Genomic DNA, 21879 nt, shown 5'->3' with positions numbered 1-21879 from the left:
CACAGTATTTGCAAAAACTCATTTGGAAAGTCATTAAATAAATAGATAACTGTAGCTCACCATAAGCAACAACAGCAATCTCTAGGGAAGAAGGAAGATATGACTTCCAGAGTTATCACATTATAATATTCAAAAGGTCTAGGTTTCAAACAAAAATTATAAGGCATGCAAAGAAACAGGAAATTATGTCCCATTTACAGGAAAAATATTGATAAAAATTGTCCATGAGGAAGCTCAGACATTGGACTTACTATACAAAGACTCTAAATCAACTGTCTTAAATATGATCAAAAGTAACCATGTCTCCGGAAGCAACCTAAATGTCCATCAGCAGAGGAACAGATGAAGAAGATGTGGTACATATATACAATGGAATATTACTCAGCCATAAAAAGGAACGAAATTGGGTAATTTGTGGGGACATGGATAGACCTAGAGAGTGTCATACAGAGTGAAGTAAGTCAGAAAGAGAAAAACAAATATGGTATATTAACACTTATGTGGAATCTAGAAAAATGGTATCGATAATCCTATTTGCGAAGCAGAAATAAAGACACAGACGTAGAGAACAAATGTATGGATACCAATGGGGAAAGAGAAAGGGTGGGAGGAATTGGGAGATTGGGATTGACACATATACATTATTGATACTATGTATAAAATAGATCACCAATGAAAACATACTGTATAGCACAGGGAACTCTACTTAATGCACTGTAGTGACCTGAATGGGAAGGAAGTCCAAAAGGGAGGGGATATATGTATATATGTATGGCTGATTCATTTTGCTGTACAGTAGAAACTAACACAACATTGTAAAGCAACTATACTCCAATAAAAATTAATTTTAAAAAACTGTCCTTTGAAAAGATCAATTAAATTGATAAGATGCCAGCAAGAATGACAAAGAAAAAGACACAAATTACTAACATCAAGAATAAAAATAAAAAGAATAAAAAATAAAATAACATCAGATAAAAAATGTCACTAAAGACTTCACAGATATTAGAAGGATAATAAGGGAATACTACAAACAACTCTATGCTCATAAATTCTACAACTTAGCTAGAACGGACCAATTCCCTGAATACCATGAACTATCAAAACTCACCCAAGATGAAATAGGAAACCTGAATAATCCTATATCTACTAAAGAAAATAAATCCATAGTTAAAGCCTAAAAAAGAAATCCCTAGGCCCAGGTAGTTTCACACAAAAATTCTACTAAACATTTAAAAAACCCCACTAATTATACATAATCGCTTCTAGAAAACAGAAGAGAAGGGAACATTTCCCAACTCATTCTTTGAGGCCAGCACTGACTGCCCTGATACCAAAACTAAAGACAGTACAAGAAAAGAAAATTATAGACCAATATCCCTCATGAACACAGACACAAAAATCCTCAGTGAAATACTAGTAAACCAAATCCAGTAATATATAAAAAGAATAATACACCATGAGCAATTAAGGTCTATCCTGTGATTTCAATTCTGGTTTGATATTTGAAAATCAGTCAATGTAACCTACCATATTAACAGACTAAAGGGAAAAAACCACATGATTACATCCACTGGTGGAATAAAAACATTGGGAAAATTCAATATTCATTCATTTAAAAGAAAAAAACTCTCAGCAAAATAGGAATAGAAGTGAACTTCCTTAACTTGATAACCTATACAGATAATATCACAATAATGAAAAGACTAAATGCCTTCCCCCTTAGATTGGAAACAAGGCAAGGGTGTTAGTTCACTCTCACCACATCGTGCTTGAAATCCTAGCCAGAACAAAAAGGCAAGAAGGAAAAAAGACATACAGATTGGAAAGAAAGGAATAAAACTGTACCTACTTGCACATGACATGATCATGATCATCTAGACAAAAAAATACCAAGAACATACAAAACATTCCTAGAATTAATAAGTGAGTTACCAAGGTTGCAAGATACAAGGTCAACACACAAAAATCAATCATATTTATATATACTAGCAATAAACAGTTGGAAACCAAAGGTTAAGAAAGGTACCACTTACAGTATCTCCAAAAAATACGCAACTCAGGGATAAATCCAACAAAAAACATGTGTAGAACCTGTATGCTGAAAACTATGAGACACTGATGAAAGAAACTTTTTTAAAGAGTAAATATGGAGGAACATACCATGTACACAGATTAGAAGATTCAATATACCTAAGGTGACAATTCTCTTGCAGTCCTTGTGTAAAACAGTTTGCTGGTCCCTCAAAGAGTTAAACACAGAATTATCATATGACCCAGCAATTCTACTCTTAGGTATATGCCCAAGAGAAATGAAAACATGTGTCCACACAGAAACATGCACAAAAATGTCTACAGCAGCATTATTCATAACAGCCAAAAGGTGGAAATAACCCAAATGTCTATCAGCAGATGAATGGATAAATTGTGGTATAACCATACAATGGAATACTAAGTCAACCATAAAAAGCAACAAAATACTGATACAGCCTATAACTTGGATGAACCTTAAAAACATGGTAAGTGAAAGAAGCCAGACACAAAAGGTAACAAACTATATGATTACTTTATATGACATATCCCAAACAGGCAAATCCATATGGACAAAAAGCAAATTAGTGGTTACCAGGGTATGAGGGGAGGGGGGAGCATGGGGAACAATTACTTAATGGATCCCGGGTATTTTTCTGGGCCCATGAAAATACCTTGGAAACAGAGGTGGTGGTTGCACCACATTGTGAATGCGCTAAAATGCCACTGAACTGTACACTTTAAAATGTTTAATTATATGTAATGTGACTTGTACCTCGATAAAAAATGAAGATCACAATTCTCTCTGAATTGATCTATGTATTTAACACAATTCCAACCAAAATCCTAGCAGAAATTGTTGTGGATTCAGACAAACTGACTCTAAAATTTATATGGAAAGGCAAAATTGAAGAAATCATATTACTTGATTTTAAGAATTAATAAAGCTTCAGTAATCAAGATAGTAAGGTATTGACAAAGAGATTGACACGCAGATCAATGGAAAAGAACAATTCAGAAACAGAGCCACACAAATATGGTCATTTGATTTTTGACAAAGGTACAAATGCGAGTCAATAGAAAAATAAAATAAAAAATAGTCTTTTCAAGAAATGGTGTTGGAACAATTGGACATCCATATGCAAAAAAAAAGGTGAACCTCAATCTAAACATCATACCTTATGTAAAAATTTAGTCAAAATGGAACATGGATAGAAATGTAAAACCTAAAACCATAAAGTTTTTAGGTGAAAAAAAAGGAGAAAATTGTGCCCTGAGTTTACAGAAAGAGTTGTTAAATAAGACACTAAAAGCATAAGCCATGAAAGATAAAACTGATAAACTGGACTTTCTAGAAAGTGAAAGTGTTTACTTTAAGAAAGAAAGTCTTAAGAGAATGAAATACAAGCCACAGACTGGGAGAAAATATTTGCAAATCATTTATCTGACAAGAGACTTGAATCCAGACTATATAAAGAACTTTCAAAGCTCAACAGTTAAGAAACAACCTAATGTTTTAAAAGGCAGCAGTTGTTCAAAGTGCCTGTTTAGACATTTCAAAAAAGAGTATATGACTGGCAAATAAATACATGAAAAGATGTTCAACATCATTAGCCATCAGATGAGCCACTAAATGAGATATTGCTACACACCTATTAGGATGACTGAAATAAGTATACTGACAATACCAAGTGCTGATGAATATGCAGAGCAATTAGAACTCTCACACATTGCTGGTGGGAATGTAAAATGGCACAATCACTGGAAAACAGTTTGGCAGTTTCCAATAAAGTTAAAGCATCCACTGCTCACGTTGTTCAGGAATCCCATTCCTAGGTATTTATCCTAGGGAAATAAAAACTCATGTTCACACAAAAGCCTGCATACAAATATTCACAGCAGCTCAATTCATAATCGCCCAAAGCTGTAAACAATCCAATGTCCTTCAGTGGGTAAATGGATGAAGAAACTGTGGTAGTGGGACTTCCCTGGCGGTCCAGTGGTTAGGACTCTGTGCTTCCACTGCAGGGGGCATGAGTTCAATCCCTGGTCAGGGAACTAAGATCCCACACGCCGCATGGCAAGCCAAAAAAGCCCAAAACAACAAAACAAAACTGTGGTAGATCCATACAATGGAAAACTATTCTTCAACAAAAAAGAACAAGCTATTGATATGCAACAACATGGATAGAATCTTAAAGGCATTATGCTAAGTAAAAGATACCAGTCTCAACATATTACATACTGTATAATTCCATTTATATGACATTCTGGCAAAGGCAAAATCACAGTGATGGGGAATGGTGGTTGCCAGGAGTTAGGGGTAGAGGGAGGGCATGACTACTAAGGGATAACATAAGGGACTCTGGAGGGGTTCTGTGTTCTACTCATTGTGGTGGTGGTGATGGTGGTTACAAGAATCTAAGCATGTGTATACCAACAAAGCCAATTTTACTTAATGTTAATTTAAAAAATAAACCCTTTATCGGGCTTCCCTGGTGGCACAGTGGTTGAGAATCTGCCTGCCGATGCAGGGGACACGGGTTCGTGCCCCGGTCCAGGAAGATCCCACATGCCGTGGAGCAGCTAGGCCTGTGAGCCATGGCTGCTGAGCCTGCGCGTCCGGAGCCTGTGCTCCGCAATGGGAGAGGCCACAACAGTGTGAGGCCCGCATACCACACACACACACACACACACACACACACACACACACACACAAAACCCTTTATCAAAAGGGAAAACAGACTGAAAATAAATGAACAGAGCTTTCAACTCAAGATGTTGTACAAAGAACATTAAGAAAAAGGAATAAAATAAAACCAGAAATTAACAGTAAACAAACACCAAACACTGGAGATAATTAGTAAATCATCAAATAAACTAGACAAACTATGTTAAACACCACAACCAAATACAGCTAATTTCAAGAAGGAAATATCAATTCAAAACCAGTAATTCTACTAATGTAAATCACCATTAGCAAATTAACAGAAAACTATGTGTTTATATTAAAAGATGCCCAAAAATCATTTGATAAAACCCAATTCCACTCTGGATTTTAAAACAAACAAAAACTTCTCAAACTCCCCTGAACTTCATGACAGTAGTCTAACAGAGACCTACAGAGCCCTACATACTGAGTGGACAAACACTAGCAGCATTACCTTTAAAGTCAGAAACAACACAAGGATGCCCCCTATCACCATTACTACTCAACACTGTAATAAAACTAGGAAAATCTAGAGGTATGAATACCAGAAAGAAAGGGGGTGTTATGGGCTAATTGTGCCCCCGCCCCAAAATATATTGAATTCCTAATCCCCGGTACTTCAGAATATGACTGTATTTGGAGATAAGGCTTTGAAAGAAAGTTAAAATGAGACCACTAGGATAGGCCCTAAGCCAATCTGACTGGTGCCTTTTTAAGAAGAGATTAGGATATAGAGAGTGACACCAGGGGCCCATGTGCACAGGGGATGGCCATGTGAAAAAGTAGCAAGAGGGAGGTCATCTGCAAGCCAAGGAGAGGCCTCAGGAGAAAGCAACCCTGCTAATACTTTGATCTTGGACTTCTAGCCTCTAGAACTGTGAAAAAATTAATTTCTGTTGTTTAAGCCAACCAGTCTGTGGTATTTTGTTATGGCAGCCCTAGCAAACTAAGATAGGGGACACAGATCACCTACCTCAAGAGCCCAAGACAATTAGCTGAAAAACTAACAGAACTAATAAGAGCATATAAGGCAATCCAACACAGGATCAATATAGAAAAATCAACTATTTTCCTGCATACTAGCAACAGCCAATTGGAAAATATAATAGATAAAAAGATGCCATTTTCAATAGGAATGAAACTATAAAATAAAATACCTAGTAATAAACTGAAGAAGAGATATACAAGAAAGCCTGAATAAATAGCAGACCATGTTTGAAGACAGAAGGACAAGATGGCCTGTTTTGTGGCTGCTCAAAGGTAAATGGCAGAATGATAGCAATGTCATCCAGAAGTTGCACTGGTTCAAAAGCAATTTTCCCTGGCATGTTGTTTTTAACCAATCAGTGGTGAGTTTTCTCATATTTCAGAGAAAACCTTAGCTATATATGAAGACCTACACACAAAAGCTAAAAATCCTGCAATAGTGCCTCCCGTCAGAGGAAGGGTAAATGGTGGCTTTGTTTTCTACAAAATTAAGTTCTGTTGGGAGAGGAGGATGGTGGAGAGTGCAGCTGAAGACGTTGTGAAGACACTTTCCCCTGTGTTTAAAAACAACAAAGGACTTCCCTGGTGGTGCAGTGGTTAAGAATCCGCCTGCCAATGCAGGGGACACGGGTTTGAGCCCTGGTCCGGGAAGATTCCACATACCACGGAGCAACTAAGCCCGTGTGCCACAACTACTGAGCCTGCGCTCTAGAGCCCGCGAGCCACAACTACTGAGCCCGTGCGCCACAACTACTGAAGCCCGCGCACCTAGAGCCTGTGCTCCGCAACAAGAGAAGCCACCCGCAACAATGAGATGCCCACGTACCACAACAAAGAGTAGCCTCTGCTTACCACAACTAGAGAAAGCCCGTGCATAGCAACGAAGACCCAACAGAGCCAAAAATAAATAAATAATTTAAAAAAATAAAAACAACAACAACAAAAGACTGCTGACGACTAGGCTCTGGATCAGATTTTAATTTGATAAAGCTGCTATTTATCGTAAGCAAATGCCCTCAAGAACCAACATCTGGAAGGAGGAACCTGAGCCCAGGCAGAGTTTAGGGCTACAAAGGATCCACTGACTACAATGCTGGGTGCAAATGACGATGGGCTCTAACCAGGCAAGGATTACTATTAGGACTGTCATTATCTGGGCCAGTGTTTTGGCTTCAAAGCCACAGAGATTTTGAGGGGTATACCCCTTTCTTTTTCTTGTAAGCCCTATTATTTTTAGTGTACAAATCTTCAGGACATTTTTCAGAAATGTGTATATCCCACTGTAGCAGAAAGGGCTCTGATGAAAGATGTTAGTCTCCATAAATTAATCCATAAATTGCAAATGCCATGCAATCTTAATAAAAAATCCTAATAGGATTTTTCATGGAGTTTGACAAGTTGATTCTATAATCCATCTGGACTAGAAAAAGCTCAATAATGGCCTAGAAATTCTGGAAAAATAAGAACAAGTAGTTGGGTACCTCCTCATTAAACTGCCTTTCTAGTGTTGCTGGGCAAAGCAGGGATAGGGGGAAGCAGACAGAGGTTGAGTGAGTTGTTTGTCCTGAGGTAGGACTAGTGAGACCAGGTCCAGATGCCTTGGCTATAGGTCAATGTGACTGTCTGCTGAAGGTAAGATGGATAGCCAGGGAAACTTGGCAACAAACTAAGACCAATCACAGCTCAACCCAGAGATGATGGGCTTGCTGAACATCTGTATTCTCCTCAGGTCCAAAGCAAGTTATGCAGAGGGGAATCTGCCCTACCAGACACAAGGTCTAGAGTAACTAACCTATGAGGTAGTGCCACATGAGTGGACAAGTTGGTTTTATGGAACAGAATATTAATAACATCTAACACACAGCACTTACCATGTGCTGGGCAATGTTTTAAGTGCTTTATGTATAACTCATTTAATCCTCACAACAACCTATGAGGTAGGTACTATTATCACAGAGAGGTTAATTAGCTTGCCCAAGGTTACATAGCTATTGAGGAACAGAACTGGGAACAGAGTAGAAAAACAAACCCAGGGAATTGCCTGGCAGTCCAGCGGTTAGGACTCTGCACTTTCACTGCCGAGGGGGTGGGCTCAATCCCTGGTCGGGAACTAAGATCCCACAAGCCGCTCAGCGCGACCCACCCCCCCCCCAAAAAAAAAGGAAAAAAGAAAAACAAATCCATATATATATGGGAATTTAGTTTAGGACAGAAGCGGAGCTTCAGATCAGGAGGATAATTGATGAACTAGTCAATAAATGGTATTGGGGAAAATGACTATCCATGTGGGAAAAAATACAGATTCTTACCTCTCACAATTCACAAAACCTAATTCCAGAAAAAAAGCTAAAATTTTAACTACTGTACAAGTTTTAGGTGAAAATATAAGAAATTCTTCTTACACAAAACATAAAATACAAAAGAAAATTGATAAAGACAACTATGTAAAAACTGAAATCTACTACATGCTAAAAGATACCATAAGTAAAATTAAAATACAAACAACAGACTAAGAGAAAATATTTTTCAATACTTGCAGAATATATAAAAAACACTCCAACAAATCTAGAATACATAAAGAACTCCTACAAATCAATAAGAAAAACTAACATCCTGAAAATGAGTGAAAAACTGAATAGATAATTCATGGGAAAGGAAGAGTCAATAAACATAAAACAAACAAACTGCAACACCATTTTTTGCCATCAGATTGGCCAAAATTAAAAAGGCTGATAACATCCACTGTTGGTAAGGCTGTGGGAAAACAGGTATATCTCATACACCACTCATATACTGACCTTTTTGGAAGGAATTCAGCACTATCAACATTTATGTTGTACATACCTTCAACTCAGCAGGTCTAGCTACCTTACAGAAATGTTAACGGGCACATGGGCACAAAAGGTTATTTATAAGAATTTTCAAAACACTAAAAATTAGAAACGACCTAAATGATAATCAGTAGGAAATAGTTAAACATATGATGGTATACCTATGTTACAGACTACTATGCAGCAGGTAGATCTCAATGCATTGATGAAATGTATCTCTAGGTACTGATGTTGAAAGATATCCAAGTAAGTTGTAGAACCACACACACTAAACCAAACTATACCTCTATCTATTTATGTCTACATATGGGTATAAACACAAGAAAATAAAAGGTATACATCAAACTGATAACAAAGGTTACCTTTGGATAACCTTTCTCAGAGGGGGAAGAGTGTTAGTCAAAGGAAATTTCTGCCTTCTCTGTCTTGTTCTAATTTTGGTCAATGAGGATTAATTTTTTAAATAATATTAAAACAAAAACCTACATTAAAGTCAGCTGCACTATACAAAAAAGTGCTTCATACATTGTAGTACTCAACAAAGTTTACTTTACAAAAAAGGAGTCATCTATTAAATGTGAAAAGCCCACCGAAAAGTCATCATAAACCTTTGCAAGGGATGAACTGAATGACACATAACACAAATGATACAGGTAATGGAAGTAAAATAGGCAAGAGGGAAAAAAGAGTCACCAGCAGCGAAGATTGGACAATGCTAAAAATGGTTAATAGCTAATTATAATAGCTACCATTTTCTGAGGGCCTCCCATGAACAAGACACGGTGCCAGGTGCTCTGTGCAAGCATCATCTCTAATTCTTACAACAACCTGTGAGATATCCCCATTTTATGGATTAAGAAAATACGGCACAGAAAAACCAAGTATCAGGTTTAAGGCCAGGCCTTTGCTCACTACAGGCTGTCCTGGATTGGATTTGGGATTGAGACTGGGGCTAGTGGGGAGCCCTCCTGGCCTGGACTCAAGTGCTTAGCTGCCCTTACTATACTCTGCATCCTTGAAGCATGCTCCCAAGCTGTCCTGTTCATCGAGACTGGCGTTCTCCTCCTCCTCCTCGCTCTCGGTTCTCCAGTACGCTGGCCGCTTGATGGGCCGCTTCCCTGGGGTGCGCTGGGAAGCAGGACTGCTAGACACTGTGCCCAGCCCACTGCTGGAACTCCCACTGCTTCGGTCCTGCCCCCCGGTCCACCAGGCCTGCAGGCTGGAGGTAGCTGGCGAGGATGATGAGGACTGCAGGTTGGCCATGCACAGCATGCCCTGGATGGCCTCCTGAGTGCTGGGAGAGGCAGGGGCCTCGCTGCAAGGGACAGAGGAGAAATGCTGAGGGAGTTTCTCTAGTTGTCAGAGGAAATCAGTCATCAGAAGAGTCAGGGAGGAGGGACAACAGCTGCCGGGGTCAGGGTGGGAGGAAGGAGGAGAGAACCATCCCAGGCGAAAAACCAGAAACCACACTAAAGATCAAAATAGTATCAAAGACTATTTTCATAAAAAGGCCAGTCCTTCTTGACTCGTCTCTCCATAGACAGCAGGCAAGATGGCAAAAAGAGGGGTGCCCCTCCCTTCCTGTTCACCAATGCTGCATTCTTTCCTTTTTCTTTTTTCTTAAAGCAAGGCCCAGAAAAGGCCCAGCTCTCCTTCCATGCCTCTTCTAACTTCCAAAAACCCCCAAACTTATTACCCTTGAAGTCCGTATTATCCTCTCTCGGTCAGATATTAAGTACCTCGGGACAGATTTCATGTCTACTTTATTCTTTCAGCCCAAATGCCCTGGCTAATTTTTGTCCCTTTAAATGACCCAATTAATATCTACTGATTGGTTGACCTAGCCCTTTGGGTGGCAGGTGGGGATGTGTGCTGTCTGAACACCTAGAAAGGGGAGATAAAAGCCAGTACTCACGTGAGGGCAGCATAGTCAGGTCCCCCCACCTGCCTGCTGGCCTTGAGCAGATCAAGAATTCCACCAGCTCCACTCCCATTTCCAAGCTTGCCTTCAACCCCTTCTACCATGTCCTCATCTGTTGTATAGTCCTCCTGTTGGAGAAAAAGGATATCACCTCAGCTGCCCAGGGTTGGTCTGGTAAGGCCCCAATAAAGGGTTGACAGTCTCACTCCTGATACTAATATCTTCTGAGCACCAAGTATCTACCAACTACTAAGCAGAATATTTGTTCTTTCATCTTAATCTCCACAGCATCTTTGTGAGGCAAGTCTAACTCCCATTTTACAGATAAGGAAACTAAGGCTCAGTGAAGTTAAATAATTTGTGTAAAGTCACAATCAGATATTCCAAATCAGATACTCTTTCTGCTACATCACACTGCCTTTTATTCTACTCTATATTAAAGAATCTTAAAAATATTTCAACTAAAGTATAATCTTCCATTTATATGTTCAGGAACACTTAGCCCACAATCTTTCACTTTATAAATATTTTAGGAATGGAATGCATAGGATCTCTCCCCCACCCTCAACTAGAATGACAATCTGTATTCTGTCTATGTAACCAGAATGAGCAGAAGATTAGAAACAGGGCAGGCCCCTACCTCAATGTCAAACTCAACTTCTCCTGGTTCACGAACTCGGTTGGGGTCAGAGCAAGGCTTCGCACGGGGCAACTTTCGGGGAAATTCTAGAAAGCAATGGAATGCACTTATCATGAAGCTAAGATTAGCATCTGAGCCAAACACCCAGGGGAAAGAGAATAAGACTATAATTTTCCTGAAAGTAATGACCACAGACGAGTAATTTAGGGAGGTTAGGAAATAAATCTCTAGAGCAAAGGACACATGGAAGCCTACAGAGCTGGTAAATCAGAATGTCAACAAGCTCAGGCCTAAGGTCTTGAGTCTATCAAGCAGACCAAAAACAAACTGAAATGGGCAGGGCAGGAAAGAAAAAGAACAAGTACACACTTGGTCTTATTATCAGGGTTGCCTTCTCCTTTCCCAGTCTCTCGTCAATCTGCAGTTCATCATCTGAATCCAAGTCAAATTCATCCTCCATCACATGTTCTGCCACCAGCCTAGCCTTGTCTACCTTCTTTGTGATCCTGGCTCGCCGAGACTTGGATAAGCTCTTTACCCTCTTGGTACTGGAGAGAGAGTGAAGGTGAACATAAAAACAGTCACACTCGATGGCAATTCTACCCAAATTGATCTACAGATTCAATGCAATCCTATCTAAATCCATCTAGTTTTGTAGAGATTAATAAGCTGATACTAAAATGTACATGGGCATACAAAGGACTTAACATGGCCAAAACAATTTCAAAAAAGAACAAAGTTGGAGGATTTATACTACTCAATTTCAAAATTGAGCTACAGTAATCAAGGTAATGTGATATTGCCATAAGGATAGACATACACATCAATGGAACAGACCTGTGAGCCTAGAACTAAACGCTTAAATTTTCGGTCAGTTGATTTCTGACAAAGGTGCTTATTAGGCAATTCAGTGGAGAAAGAATAGTCTTTTCAACAAATGATGCTGAGATAAGTGGATATCACATGCAAAGAAATGAATGTGTACTCTTACCTCATATCATACACAAAAATTAAAAATGGATCATAGATCTAAATGTAAAAGCTAAAACTATAAAACTTCTAGAAGAAAATATAGGAAAATATCTTTGTGGCTTGAGATTAGGTAAAATTCAAAACATTTGTGCTTCAAAAGACACCATTAAGAAAATGAAAAGACAAGCCACAGACTAGGAGAAAATATTTGTAAATCATTTATCTAGAAAAGGATTTGTATCCAGAATATTTAAATAACTCTTAGAATGCAACAAAAGACAAACAAAACCAATTAAAAAGTAAGCAAAAGATCTGAATGGACATTTCTCTAATGATATATAAATGGCTCAACATTATTAGTCATTAGGGAAATGCAAATCAAAACCGTAATAAGATACCACTTTACATCCATCAGAATGGCTATAATCAAAAAGACAGACAATAACAAGCATTAGTCAATATATGGAGAAACTCATAATTGCTGCTAGGAGTGTAAAATGGTACATGCTTTGGGATAAATTTTGGCAATTTCTTAAAAAGCTAAACAGAGTTACCATATGACCCAAAATTTTACTCCTGAGAAACAAAAACATGTCCACACAAAAACTAGTACTCAAATGCTCATAGCACCATTATTCATAGTAGCCAAAAAGCATAATCAATCCAAATGACCATCAACTAGTGAATGGATAAACTAAATGTGGTATAGCCACACAATGGAATACTACTGAGCAATAAAAAGGAAATTAATGATACTTCTACATGATGGATGAACTTCAAAAACATTGTTAAGTGAAAGAAGCCAGACACAAGAGACTACATATGTGTGATTCCATTTATATGAAGTGTCTAAAAAGGCAAATCCATAGAGATAGAAAGTAGATTAGTGGTTGCTTGGGCCTGGGGAAGAGAACCAGGACTGACTGTAAGTGGATATGAGGGATCTATTTGGTGTGATAGAAATGTTCCAAAATTATATTGTGGTGATGGCAGCGTATTCTTTAAATTTACTAAAAGTCATTTAATTGTACACTTTAAACAGGTTAATTGTATGGTATATAAATTATACCTCAAAAAAGCTGTTAAAATATATAAAGGAAGTAGAAAGAACTCAAAAGTGGCTTAAATAATCCTGTTACACATGGTAAACAATATTAACCAGTACAGACTGCTCAAATAAGCCTTACAGTTAAGAGAAACAAGTTTTTGGTAAATCAGTACACTTGACACATTCAGCAAACAGTCATTTGGTGAACTGGATTTTAGTGAATTAGCTGTTTTCTACCTCATAGGGTTGCTGGGAGGATTAATGAGCTAATGTAGAGACTGACACATGGCAAGTGGCCCAATGGTAGCTAATCTTATAGTTCTCTGGGCCTCACTTTACCACATTAGTAAAATGGGGATAACAACACTTACCCTCAGGGTTGTTGTGAGGACTAAATAAAATAATGTATGTAAATGGCTAAGACAGAGTCTGACACAGAGCAGGTGCTCAATAAATGGTAGCTATTTAACCCTGATCTTTTATTAACTTCTAATAATGAAAAATCTCAAACATATATAAAATATTAAAAACTCCCATGTACCTATGACCCAGCTAAGTTTTAGCAATTATCAACACACAGCCAATCTTGTTTCATCTACACCTCAGTCCCCACAAAACATGGCATTATTCTGGAGAAAAGATCAGACATAATATCATATCATCTATAAATATTTCTATACCTTCACTCCCTAGGTTCACTTAGCAGCAGCCTCTGGCAGGTGCAAAAAGGTAACAAGCAGCACAAGAAAGACTGGTGAGGAAGGGAAAAATGTCTCATTGTGTCCTCAATAGCCATTATAGGCTGGACCCTTAGGACTCTCAATTTTCTCTTCCCCAGCAGACCAACCACGGGTTCTAGACAAAGGCAATGCTCAACAGTCTCTCTAATCTTATTCTTCAGTAACTATGTTCTCAATTAACAAGGATAGCTCTGCTGCTTTCAGAATCTGCCCTGCCCTCACACTCCCTTTTCCCTTATTTCCCGGCCAGGTAGACCTACTACACTCACCCTTGGGATCTGAAAACAATCTTTTCCTACAAAAAGGCTGTTAACGTATCCTTGTCGCTTATGTTCCTACACTGTTCATACTCTGTACTTAACTCTTGACTGCTCCTGTCTGGTGTTCTGAGTGTCCAGATGGTAACTTTTACTGTCTTCCTTTGCCTCCCTACATGTTTGAGGGTTTCTGATGACCTACTTAGCTTCTGGCCATACCCACAACCATCATCATCACCACCACCACCATCACCTTTCATCTTCAACTTCATCATATTCATAAGAGCGACCATTTATTAAGCATTTACTATGTGCCAGAACCTGTGATAGGCACTTTACATGCATTACTTCATTTAGTCCTTCAACAACCCTAAGATAAGTTTTATCTATAGAATAGATAAAATGAGGACAGAGAGGTGCAGACACGTTAATTAGCTTGTCAAAGTCACATAGCAAATACGTGACAGAGCAGGGATTCAAATTCGGGATTGTCTGATTCCCAAGCTGGAGCTTTTTGCCAAGATGTGCTTTTATTTTATTCTTTTAGAAAACATTCTGTTAAAAATTATTTTAGCGTTTCCCTGGTGGCACAGTTGTTGAGAGTCCGCCTGCCAATGCAGGGGACACGGGTTCGTGCCCTGGTCCGGGAAGATCCCACATGCTGCGGAGCGGCTGGGCCCATGAGCCATGGCTGCTGAGCCTGCGCGTCCGGAGCCTGTGCTCCGCAACGGGAGAGGCCCGCGTACCGGAAAAAAAAAATTATTTTAAGAAAAGTAATATGTGCTCACTGTATAAAATTCAAATGCTTTTGAAGTGAAAATTTCCTCTCTTGCTTCCCCTATTCTACTTTCTAGAGATAACTACTGTTACAAGTTTGGTGTGACAAGTATAAAATATGTGACAAATATATTTATTTGCATGGATGTGTATAAACATCTCTGGAAGGAAATCGTTGACACTGGTTTTCCATGCGGAGGGGAACTGGGGAACAGAGAGAAGTGGGAGCAAAATTTTTCACTATGTATTCTTTCACACTTTTTGAATTTTAAACCACATAAATTAAATTTTAAACCTCTTCAAAAAGGTTAAAGGAAAAGGTCTGTATGTTGCTTTTTTACACACACACACATATGTGCATACGTGCTTTTTTAAAAAATTAAAATGAACTATTCCTATATATTATCTTGCAACCTGATTTTTTCACTTAAAATATATCTTGGAAATCTTTTCACGTCAATAGATAGTAAACTCATTCTTTTTAAGTTACACAGCATTCTATTCCATAGATGTACCATAATTTATTTATCCAACCTTTATTGATGAACGTTTCCAATTGCTTACTATTACAATGATACGGTGACTACTAAATATTTCTCTTTACACACCTGTGCAAATATTTCTGCAAAATAAGTTCCTAAAAACTGAATTGCAAAAGGTATATAAAAAACTAATGCTCTTAACCAGTATGCTGTACTACCTCCTATTCCCACCAACAGTTCTGATCCACTGACTTGCTGAAATTTCTAGAACTTATATAAGATTTTTCGCAGGATTGCCAATTAGTTCCAGACCTCTCCCCCTTCCCACCCCAACACTACCATGGTTCTCTGTACTAAGGAATGTTATCTGATAATATCTGGTTATTTCCCCAAGCACAGTCCCTCCCTCACCCATGTCCCAGCCCCAGGTCCCAATTCCATGCCTTGTCTTAGTGGCATATTGCCACCAACACCCAGCATCTCTGCTTCTTCTCCCCACCTCACCTGCCATTAGACATCAACAGGGCCAGCGGGCCCTCATTCCCATCAAGGTCCAAGTCTGGCGAGTCATCATCTGAGTCATTCAAGCAGGTACCAGTGATGTTGAACTGTAGGAGGAGGAGGCTCAGTTGTCACCTGTCTGGAACTCCCATGTGAATCAGAATGACCAGTTCCCTCTGGTTTCACTGGTTGAGTTCACTGTCAAAACCACCTGAACCAAGGCCTTCTGCTATGCTGTCCCCCCACCCCCAACCCAAATGATCACAGGAGCAGAAGGCTGAGAATGTATGGCTGGCTCAGGGGAAACCTATCCATCTTGCAAAACATGTTCCCTAAAAAGAGGTGGAGTATCTTCACATGCTTATGGAGGGCACCACAATCTTGAAGCAAGGTGGAGCCCTGGAGGAGGGCTTTTCTCAAGAACCTGTTCAAGACTCCAACCTGCCACTCCTATACCATGCTCTCAAATGTCATTCCCATCCCAGCATTTCAAGATTCATCTCAAGTGTCATGTTTACTGAGAAGAGCTCCTGACCATCGCCCCTACCCAGATAGAATCATCCCCTCCCGTGTCTCAGGGTCCCACACATACCCTTGATCGTGGCATCCACAACGCTTCATTGCACTCATTTCTTTTTATGCCTATCTTTCTCACTAGCCTGTCAGCCTCTTGAGGGTTATGTCCACAGCACCTATCACAGTGCCCAGCATAGACAAGATCTCAATAAATGTCTGTTAAATGAGTGGGACTGGTAGCCAAACACCAGGGGCCCTAAGGGAGGTGGGAGGACAGGAGAGCCTATCCTTTTTATACCCTGCTCTTCCAAGGGACCCAAAAGGGTTGGGCTGAACCCAAGGGCCAGCACCCACCTTTGCTTTCTGGGAACAGCCTGTCTTCAGTGCCTGATGACTGTATGTGTCCATGAGATTATAGCTCAATTGGCCAGCAGGCCCCAAGGCTGAGCTCTCCTTGCCCTTTCGCTCTGCCTTCTTGAAGAATTCCTTGGGCTTCAGGCCTTTCTTCTTTGAACCACTTTTGGAGGGCAGTGACAGCCTGGACATGGATACTGAAGTGGAATGGGCTGGCCTGGTTAAGGGAATGGAGCCGGCTGGGAAGATCCTCTGCAGCCCAAAGATATTGCTTGTCTTCCCAACGTTCTGTTGGAAGATATCCTACAAGAGTGTTAGTACATGAGGGGGTTAGAGCTCACTCAAGGGTTCACTCTGCACTAAGAGCAGAGGTCTGTTTATGGCACTGGCGGTACTGCCATGAAGGGGCTTAAAGATGCTCCACATATGCACTTATGCACACCCTAGTTTTGGCACAATAAGTCATCAAGAATTTACTGGGTGGCATTTCTTTACCTAGCCATTGACGAGTAAGGAGAAGACGAGCAGAGAAAAAGCTCAGCACTACTGTCAAAACCGGAAAGGAAAAGACTCCAAGTGCAGCTGACATGAGACAGAAAATAACTGAGTACTAAAATGTGTGGTTCCAACTCTAAGGACCACAGGATTTGAGAGCAGGAGAGCGGTTCTAGTCCTAATTCTGCTACTAGCCTCCCACCTTCATCTTATTCATAGCAGTTATGCTTTGATTGGTTGTATATATTGAGCTTCCACATTAAGATTTCATTTGAAAAAAAGGATTTCATTGCTTCAAAACATTTGAAAGCCAATGAAAAATATATGATCCATCTCTTAAGTCCTCTTCCAACCAGCCCAAAGTTCTGTGTATATAAAACTCGTTTAAGTGGGAAGAGCCAGAGAAAAGGTAGGCCTAAAACCCTGAAGGATTCTGACAGATGGAAGTGGTGGAAAATGAGGTAGGAGGTGGACAATGTAAGCTATGGTGTAGGCAGTGAAACATGCTGCAAGAGGTGAGGCTAGAACCCCAACTTCATAGTAGCTCACTCTGACCACCCTTCAGCACAGATTTAGTGCCTATATCCTGGGCACTAAATGGAACCTTACAGCTTCTGAGCTAAAGGAAAGTTGAAACTTCCTCAAGTCCAATTCTCCTCTGGTGCCTTTGCTACTTCACCAGCCCACACTGAGTTCTCTCTTTGCTGCAGTCTATTAATAACAATGGCTCACATTTATTGAGTACTTACTCTGCCAGGCACTGTGCGAGGGGCTCTATATACATTAGCTCTTAATCATAACAAAACTGTGAAAAGGTGGTGGATAAGGATACTGAGGCTCTGAAAGGCTTGCAAATGACAGAGCAGGAACCAGAACCCAAGTTTCTCTGAGTCTCTTACCACTGCACCTTACTGTCTCGTGGTATATGCCACCTGTTGAAACATGGCTTTGTAATCATCTTCAACCCGGGAGAACTGTCATTTTGTAGAATGTAGAGACTGAGTCAAAATATTAATAACAACAACTACTACTACTACTACTATGACCTCTGCCACCCACGACCACCATGACCCACCAGCAGAATTTACTGAGCACCTACTGTGTGCCAAGCCCTATACTTAGTGCTCAACCTGTATTATCTTACTCAATCCTCTTAATAATCCCTCAGTAGTTATTAGTTATCCCCACTTTAGACATGAGGAAACTGAGGCTTAGACAGGTTAACTTTGCCCAGGTTCCTCTACTAGATTGTGAGTTCTTTGTGGGCAGGCACTGTATTATTTATGTATCCTAAGCACCTAGCCCAACATGTGGCACGCTTGAGGTACATAATAATTATCTGAATGAATGAATAAATGAATGAATGAATAGGGTCCTTGGTGGGGTCTTCCCAATCCTTCCCCTGAGCTCTCATGCCAACTGCAAAAGCCTGACCTGCCACTTGAGCCTTGAGCCCTTCCCAAACGCCTCCCCTGCTCCCATGCTTCTTACTTCCACCAGGCGAATCTCCCTAGCCAGATCTTTAATGAGCTGTACGGTCCGCACTGTCTCTGGGATCTCATCCTCGTGGTCTGGCAGAGCCTGTCAAACAAAAGGCATGAGGAATAGATCCACACATAAATGAACTGATTTTCAACAAAGTTACCAAGGCAATTCAATGGAGAAAGGGTAGTCTCTTTAACAAATGGTACTAGACTGATCAGATATCCATATGCAAAACAAGAACTTCATTCCATATCTTGCACCAGACACACACACAGACTCAAAATGGATCACAGACCTAAATGTCAAATCTAAAACTATAAACCTTTTAGAAGGAAACAGAGGAGAAAATCATTGGGACCTTGGGTTAGGCAAAGATTTCTTAGGACATAAAAAGTATGAACCATAAAAGAAAAAACTGATAAATTAGACTTATTAAAAAATAAAAACTTCTCTTAGAAAAACACTGTTAAGACAAACCACTGACTGGGAGGAAATATTTGCAAAACATATACCTGATAAAGGACAGTGTCAAGAGGTGTGAGGAACTTAGTTGTGGCTTGAACCACACCCCTCAGAAAGTCAAGAACCTCAGCAAGATCCCTGGGGACAATCCAGCCTCTCCACTTGTGAGGATAGAACTCAATGTTGAGCAGCTACAAGCCCACAGCTAGCCCAACAGCAACCCAGGGAGAGACCTGTTGATTGTCTCTCTTTTAATTCATTTGCAATCTTATTTATCAATACATCTCTATGCAGACAGACAGCTCAAACTTTTCCTCTGTGACTTCTTCCACCAGTTTTGACTTGAATTCTGTATCCAGAGGACTGATAAAAATTCCTCAGCATTTCCTCCTTGCTTCCCATGGTTTGATTCCTTTAACTCTTTTAATCCATCTGGAATTTATTTTGGTGGCTGGGCAGTAATGGGGGCTGAGAACCCATGTGACCCAGCTGGATAACCTTGACAGCTCCCTCCTCCCAGCCCAGGGGCTCTGGAAGGGTGAAGGAGCAACTGCTTCTCTTCACAAAAGAGAAGTCGTCTGCACTTCACAAAAGACTTCTCCCATGAGTGTGGCTCCTCAGTTCTGTGTCCTACTCTCTTCCAGCTCCCTTTGGTCACACTGTTGGGGCCATCCTTTGGTCCCTGAGGCCATCCTGGCTCAGGACATGAGTGCTTAGGACCTACCCACCTCCCTCCCTTTTGGTGTTCCTGGGACAGAGTCACTCTGAAGTTCACTTCGCGGGAGGGTCAGTGTGGATGCAGAGTCAGAGATGAAACCCAAGGTAGCCACACCTGAGGGATGTGGCAAAACAGAATCGAAGGCTAAGGCCCAGGTGCAGTTGAGTCCAGGGAGCAAAAGAAGGCCCAAAACATGAAGTCCAAGGATATCTGGGGGGAAGGCTGTCAACAGGAAATGGGGAGATTGTGCACATTTAAGCCTGCAGTGGCTGAAAAGTTTCCTCAGGCTACTGTATGCAGGGGAAGGAATCTACAAAGAGTATCAGAAGCATAAAAGAATATATTGATATTTCCTTTTTTTGCATTTCTTAAAATTGGTTTTTAAATAAATTCAACATTTTGAGTAGGTAATCCATTCACGTAGTTCAAAAATCAAACAATATAGAAAGATATATATTGAAAAGCCTCAGTATCTACCTGACCCTGCCATCAGCTCCCCTAGCCCACCCCAACAGGTAACCACTTTTATTAGTTTCTTCTGCATCCCTCCAGATTGTGTCTTCAGTCAAATACAAGCACATACAAATATAATTCTTCTTTTCCCCCCTTTTACACATAAGGTAGCACACTATACACACAGTTCTACACTTTTACATGATAAATTCTGGAGATCTTTCCAAATCAGTAAATAGAGAGCTTTCTTAATCTCTTTTATAGCTGTTTAGTATTCAATTGGATAGATGGATATTGGTATATTCCTAAAAAGCCATTTTGGCAGTATGCATCAAGAGTCTTACATTTTTTCACATACTTTGATCTAGTGATCACTCTTCTAAAAATCTATCCTGAAGAAACAATCAAGAGATGAGAAACAAAGACTGATGCAAACAGCTATTTACTGCACGATTTTCTAGAACTATCCCCCAAATAAATAAATAAGCAACAATAAACAAGTGGTTAGGTAAGGATGGTACATCCCTGCAAAATAATATCATGTAACTATTAATGTTTGTGGAGAACTCTGGTGACACAGAAAAATTAAGATAAGCCAACCAATTCAGATACAAAATTATATGTACAGGGTGAGAGCAATCATGTTTTAAAAATGAATATTAAAAAAACAAAAGAAAGTATACCCAAATGTTAATGTTTATTCCCTCTGAGTTAAAATTGCAGGTGAAGTTTTTCCTTCTTTACACTCTTCTGTATTTTTCTAATTCTCTACAGTAAGCAGGTATTACTTTTCATAATCAGAAAGAAAGGTTTAAAAATATAATCCAAGGAGTCCTAGCCCAGTCCTCTACTCTAATCCTAGGAGCCCACAAACCTCCCTAGTTTCCTCCACGTCCCCAGAGGATCTTCCCAAAGCCAGTCCCTGCTGAGAGTAGACCTCTAAAGTAGGTAGAGAAATAAGTATATTTACTTCTTTCCTTGTCCAGGCTCTAAAGGCCAAGTTCAGGGCTTTACCACCATGGACCAGGTAGGAGGCAGGGTGTCTCCTGTTTTCTCGCAAACCTAAAGGGGGAAAGAGGAAGGTAGAGTGTCAAAGAAGCCATGCAGGGAAGTGAAGGACTTGTTAGTTTTTTTCAGGCAACCAGAGAAAATGCTCAAGGTTCTGAGCCCAACTCCATATCTCAGTTCTTATAATGGTGTTCATTTTATGACTACCTTGACATCTACTATCTCATTTAATCCTATACCCAACCCTATAAGCCAGATATCATTATCTTCATTTTATAGTTCAGGAAATGAGGCTCAGAGAGGCAAAGAGACAACCAAAGGCCACATCTGGTAAGTGCCAAAGCCAAGACTGAAACCTCATCTGTCTAAATCTGAGGCCTGTGCTCCTTCTACACTATTCTGCCTCTTGGGTTTCAAAATGTGAACACTCAGGAGGACAACTGCCACCTACACAGATCTGAAGAGCCATTAATGCCTTGTTCTGAGTTACT

General features: G+C 40.0%; 1 protein-coding gene across 4 annotated transcripts in view; it reads right to left on the bottom strand.

Moving 5' to 3' along the window:
• The window catches only part of PHF8 (PHD finger protein 8), a 96246-nt gene that overhangs the window by 37904 nt on the left and 36463 nt on the right, over positions 1 to 21879 (bottom strand). For 3 of the 4 annotated variants that reach the window (XM_060002129.1, XM_060002128.1, XM_060002131.1), the window contains exons 11-18: positions 21351 to 21442; positions 18754 to 18843; positions 16768 to 17070; positions 15901 to 16004; positions 11490 to 11668; positions 11121 to 11206; positions 10475 to 10608; positions 9561 to 9874 (exon numbers count right to left, since the gene is read on the bottom strand). In XM_060002129.1, the coding sequence (XP_059858112.1) occupies positions 9561 to 9874; positions 10475 to 10608; positions 11121 to 11206; positions 11490 to 11668; positions 15901 to 16004; positions 16768 to 17070; positions 18754 to 18843; positions 21351 to 21442 (1302 nt within the window). The remainder of the gene's footprint in view (positions 1 to 9560; positions 9875 to 10474; positions 10609 to 11120; positions 11207 to 11489; positions 11669 to 15900; positions 16005 to 16767; positions 17071 to 18753; positions 18844 to 21350; positions 21443 to 21879) is intronic. The other variant, XM_060002130.1, reaches the window with a different exon arrangement.

Source organism: Delphinus delphis, chromosome X (genome assembly GCF_949987515.2).
Source record: "Delphinus delphis chromosome X, mDelDel1.2, whole genome shotgun sequence".
Classification (NCBI taxonomy): Eukaryota; Metazoa; Chordata; class Mammalia; order Artiodactyla; family Delphinidae; genus Delphinus; species Delphinus delphis.
The sequence above is the reverse complement of the archived record's forward strand: the minus strand, read 5'-3'. Positions and strand labels throughout refer to the sequence as shown.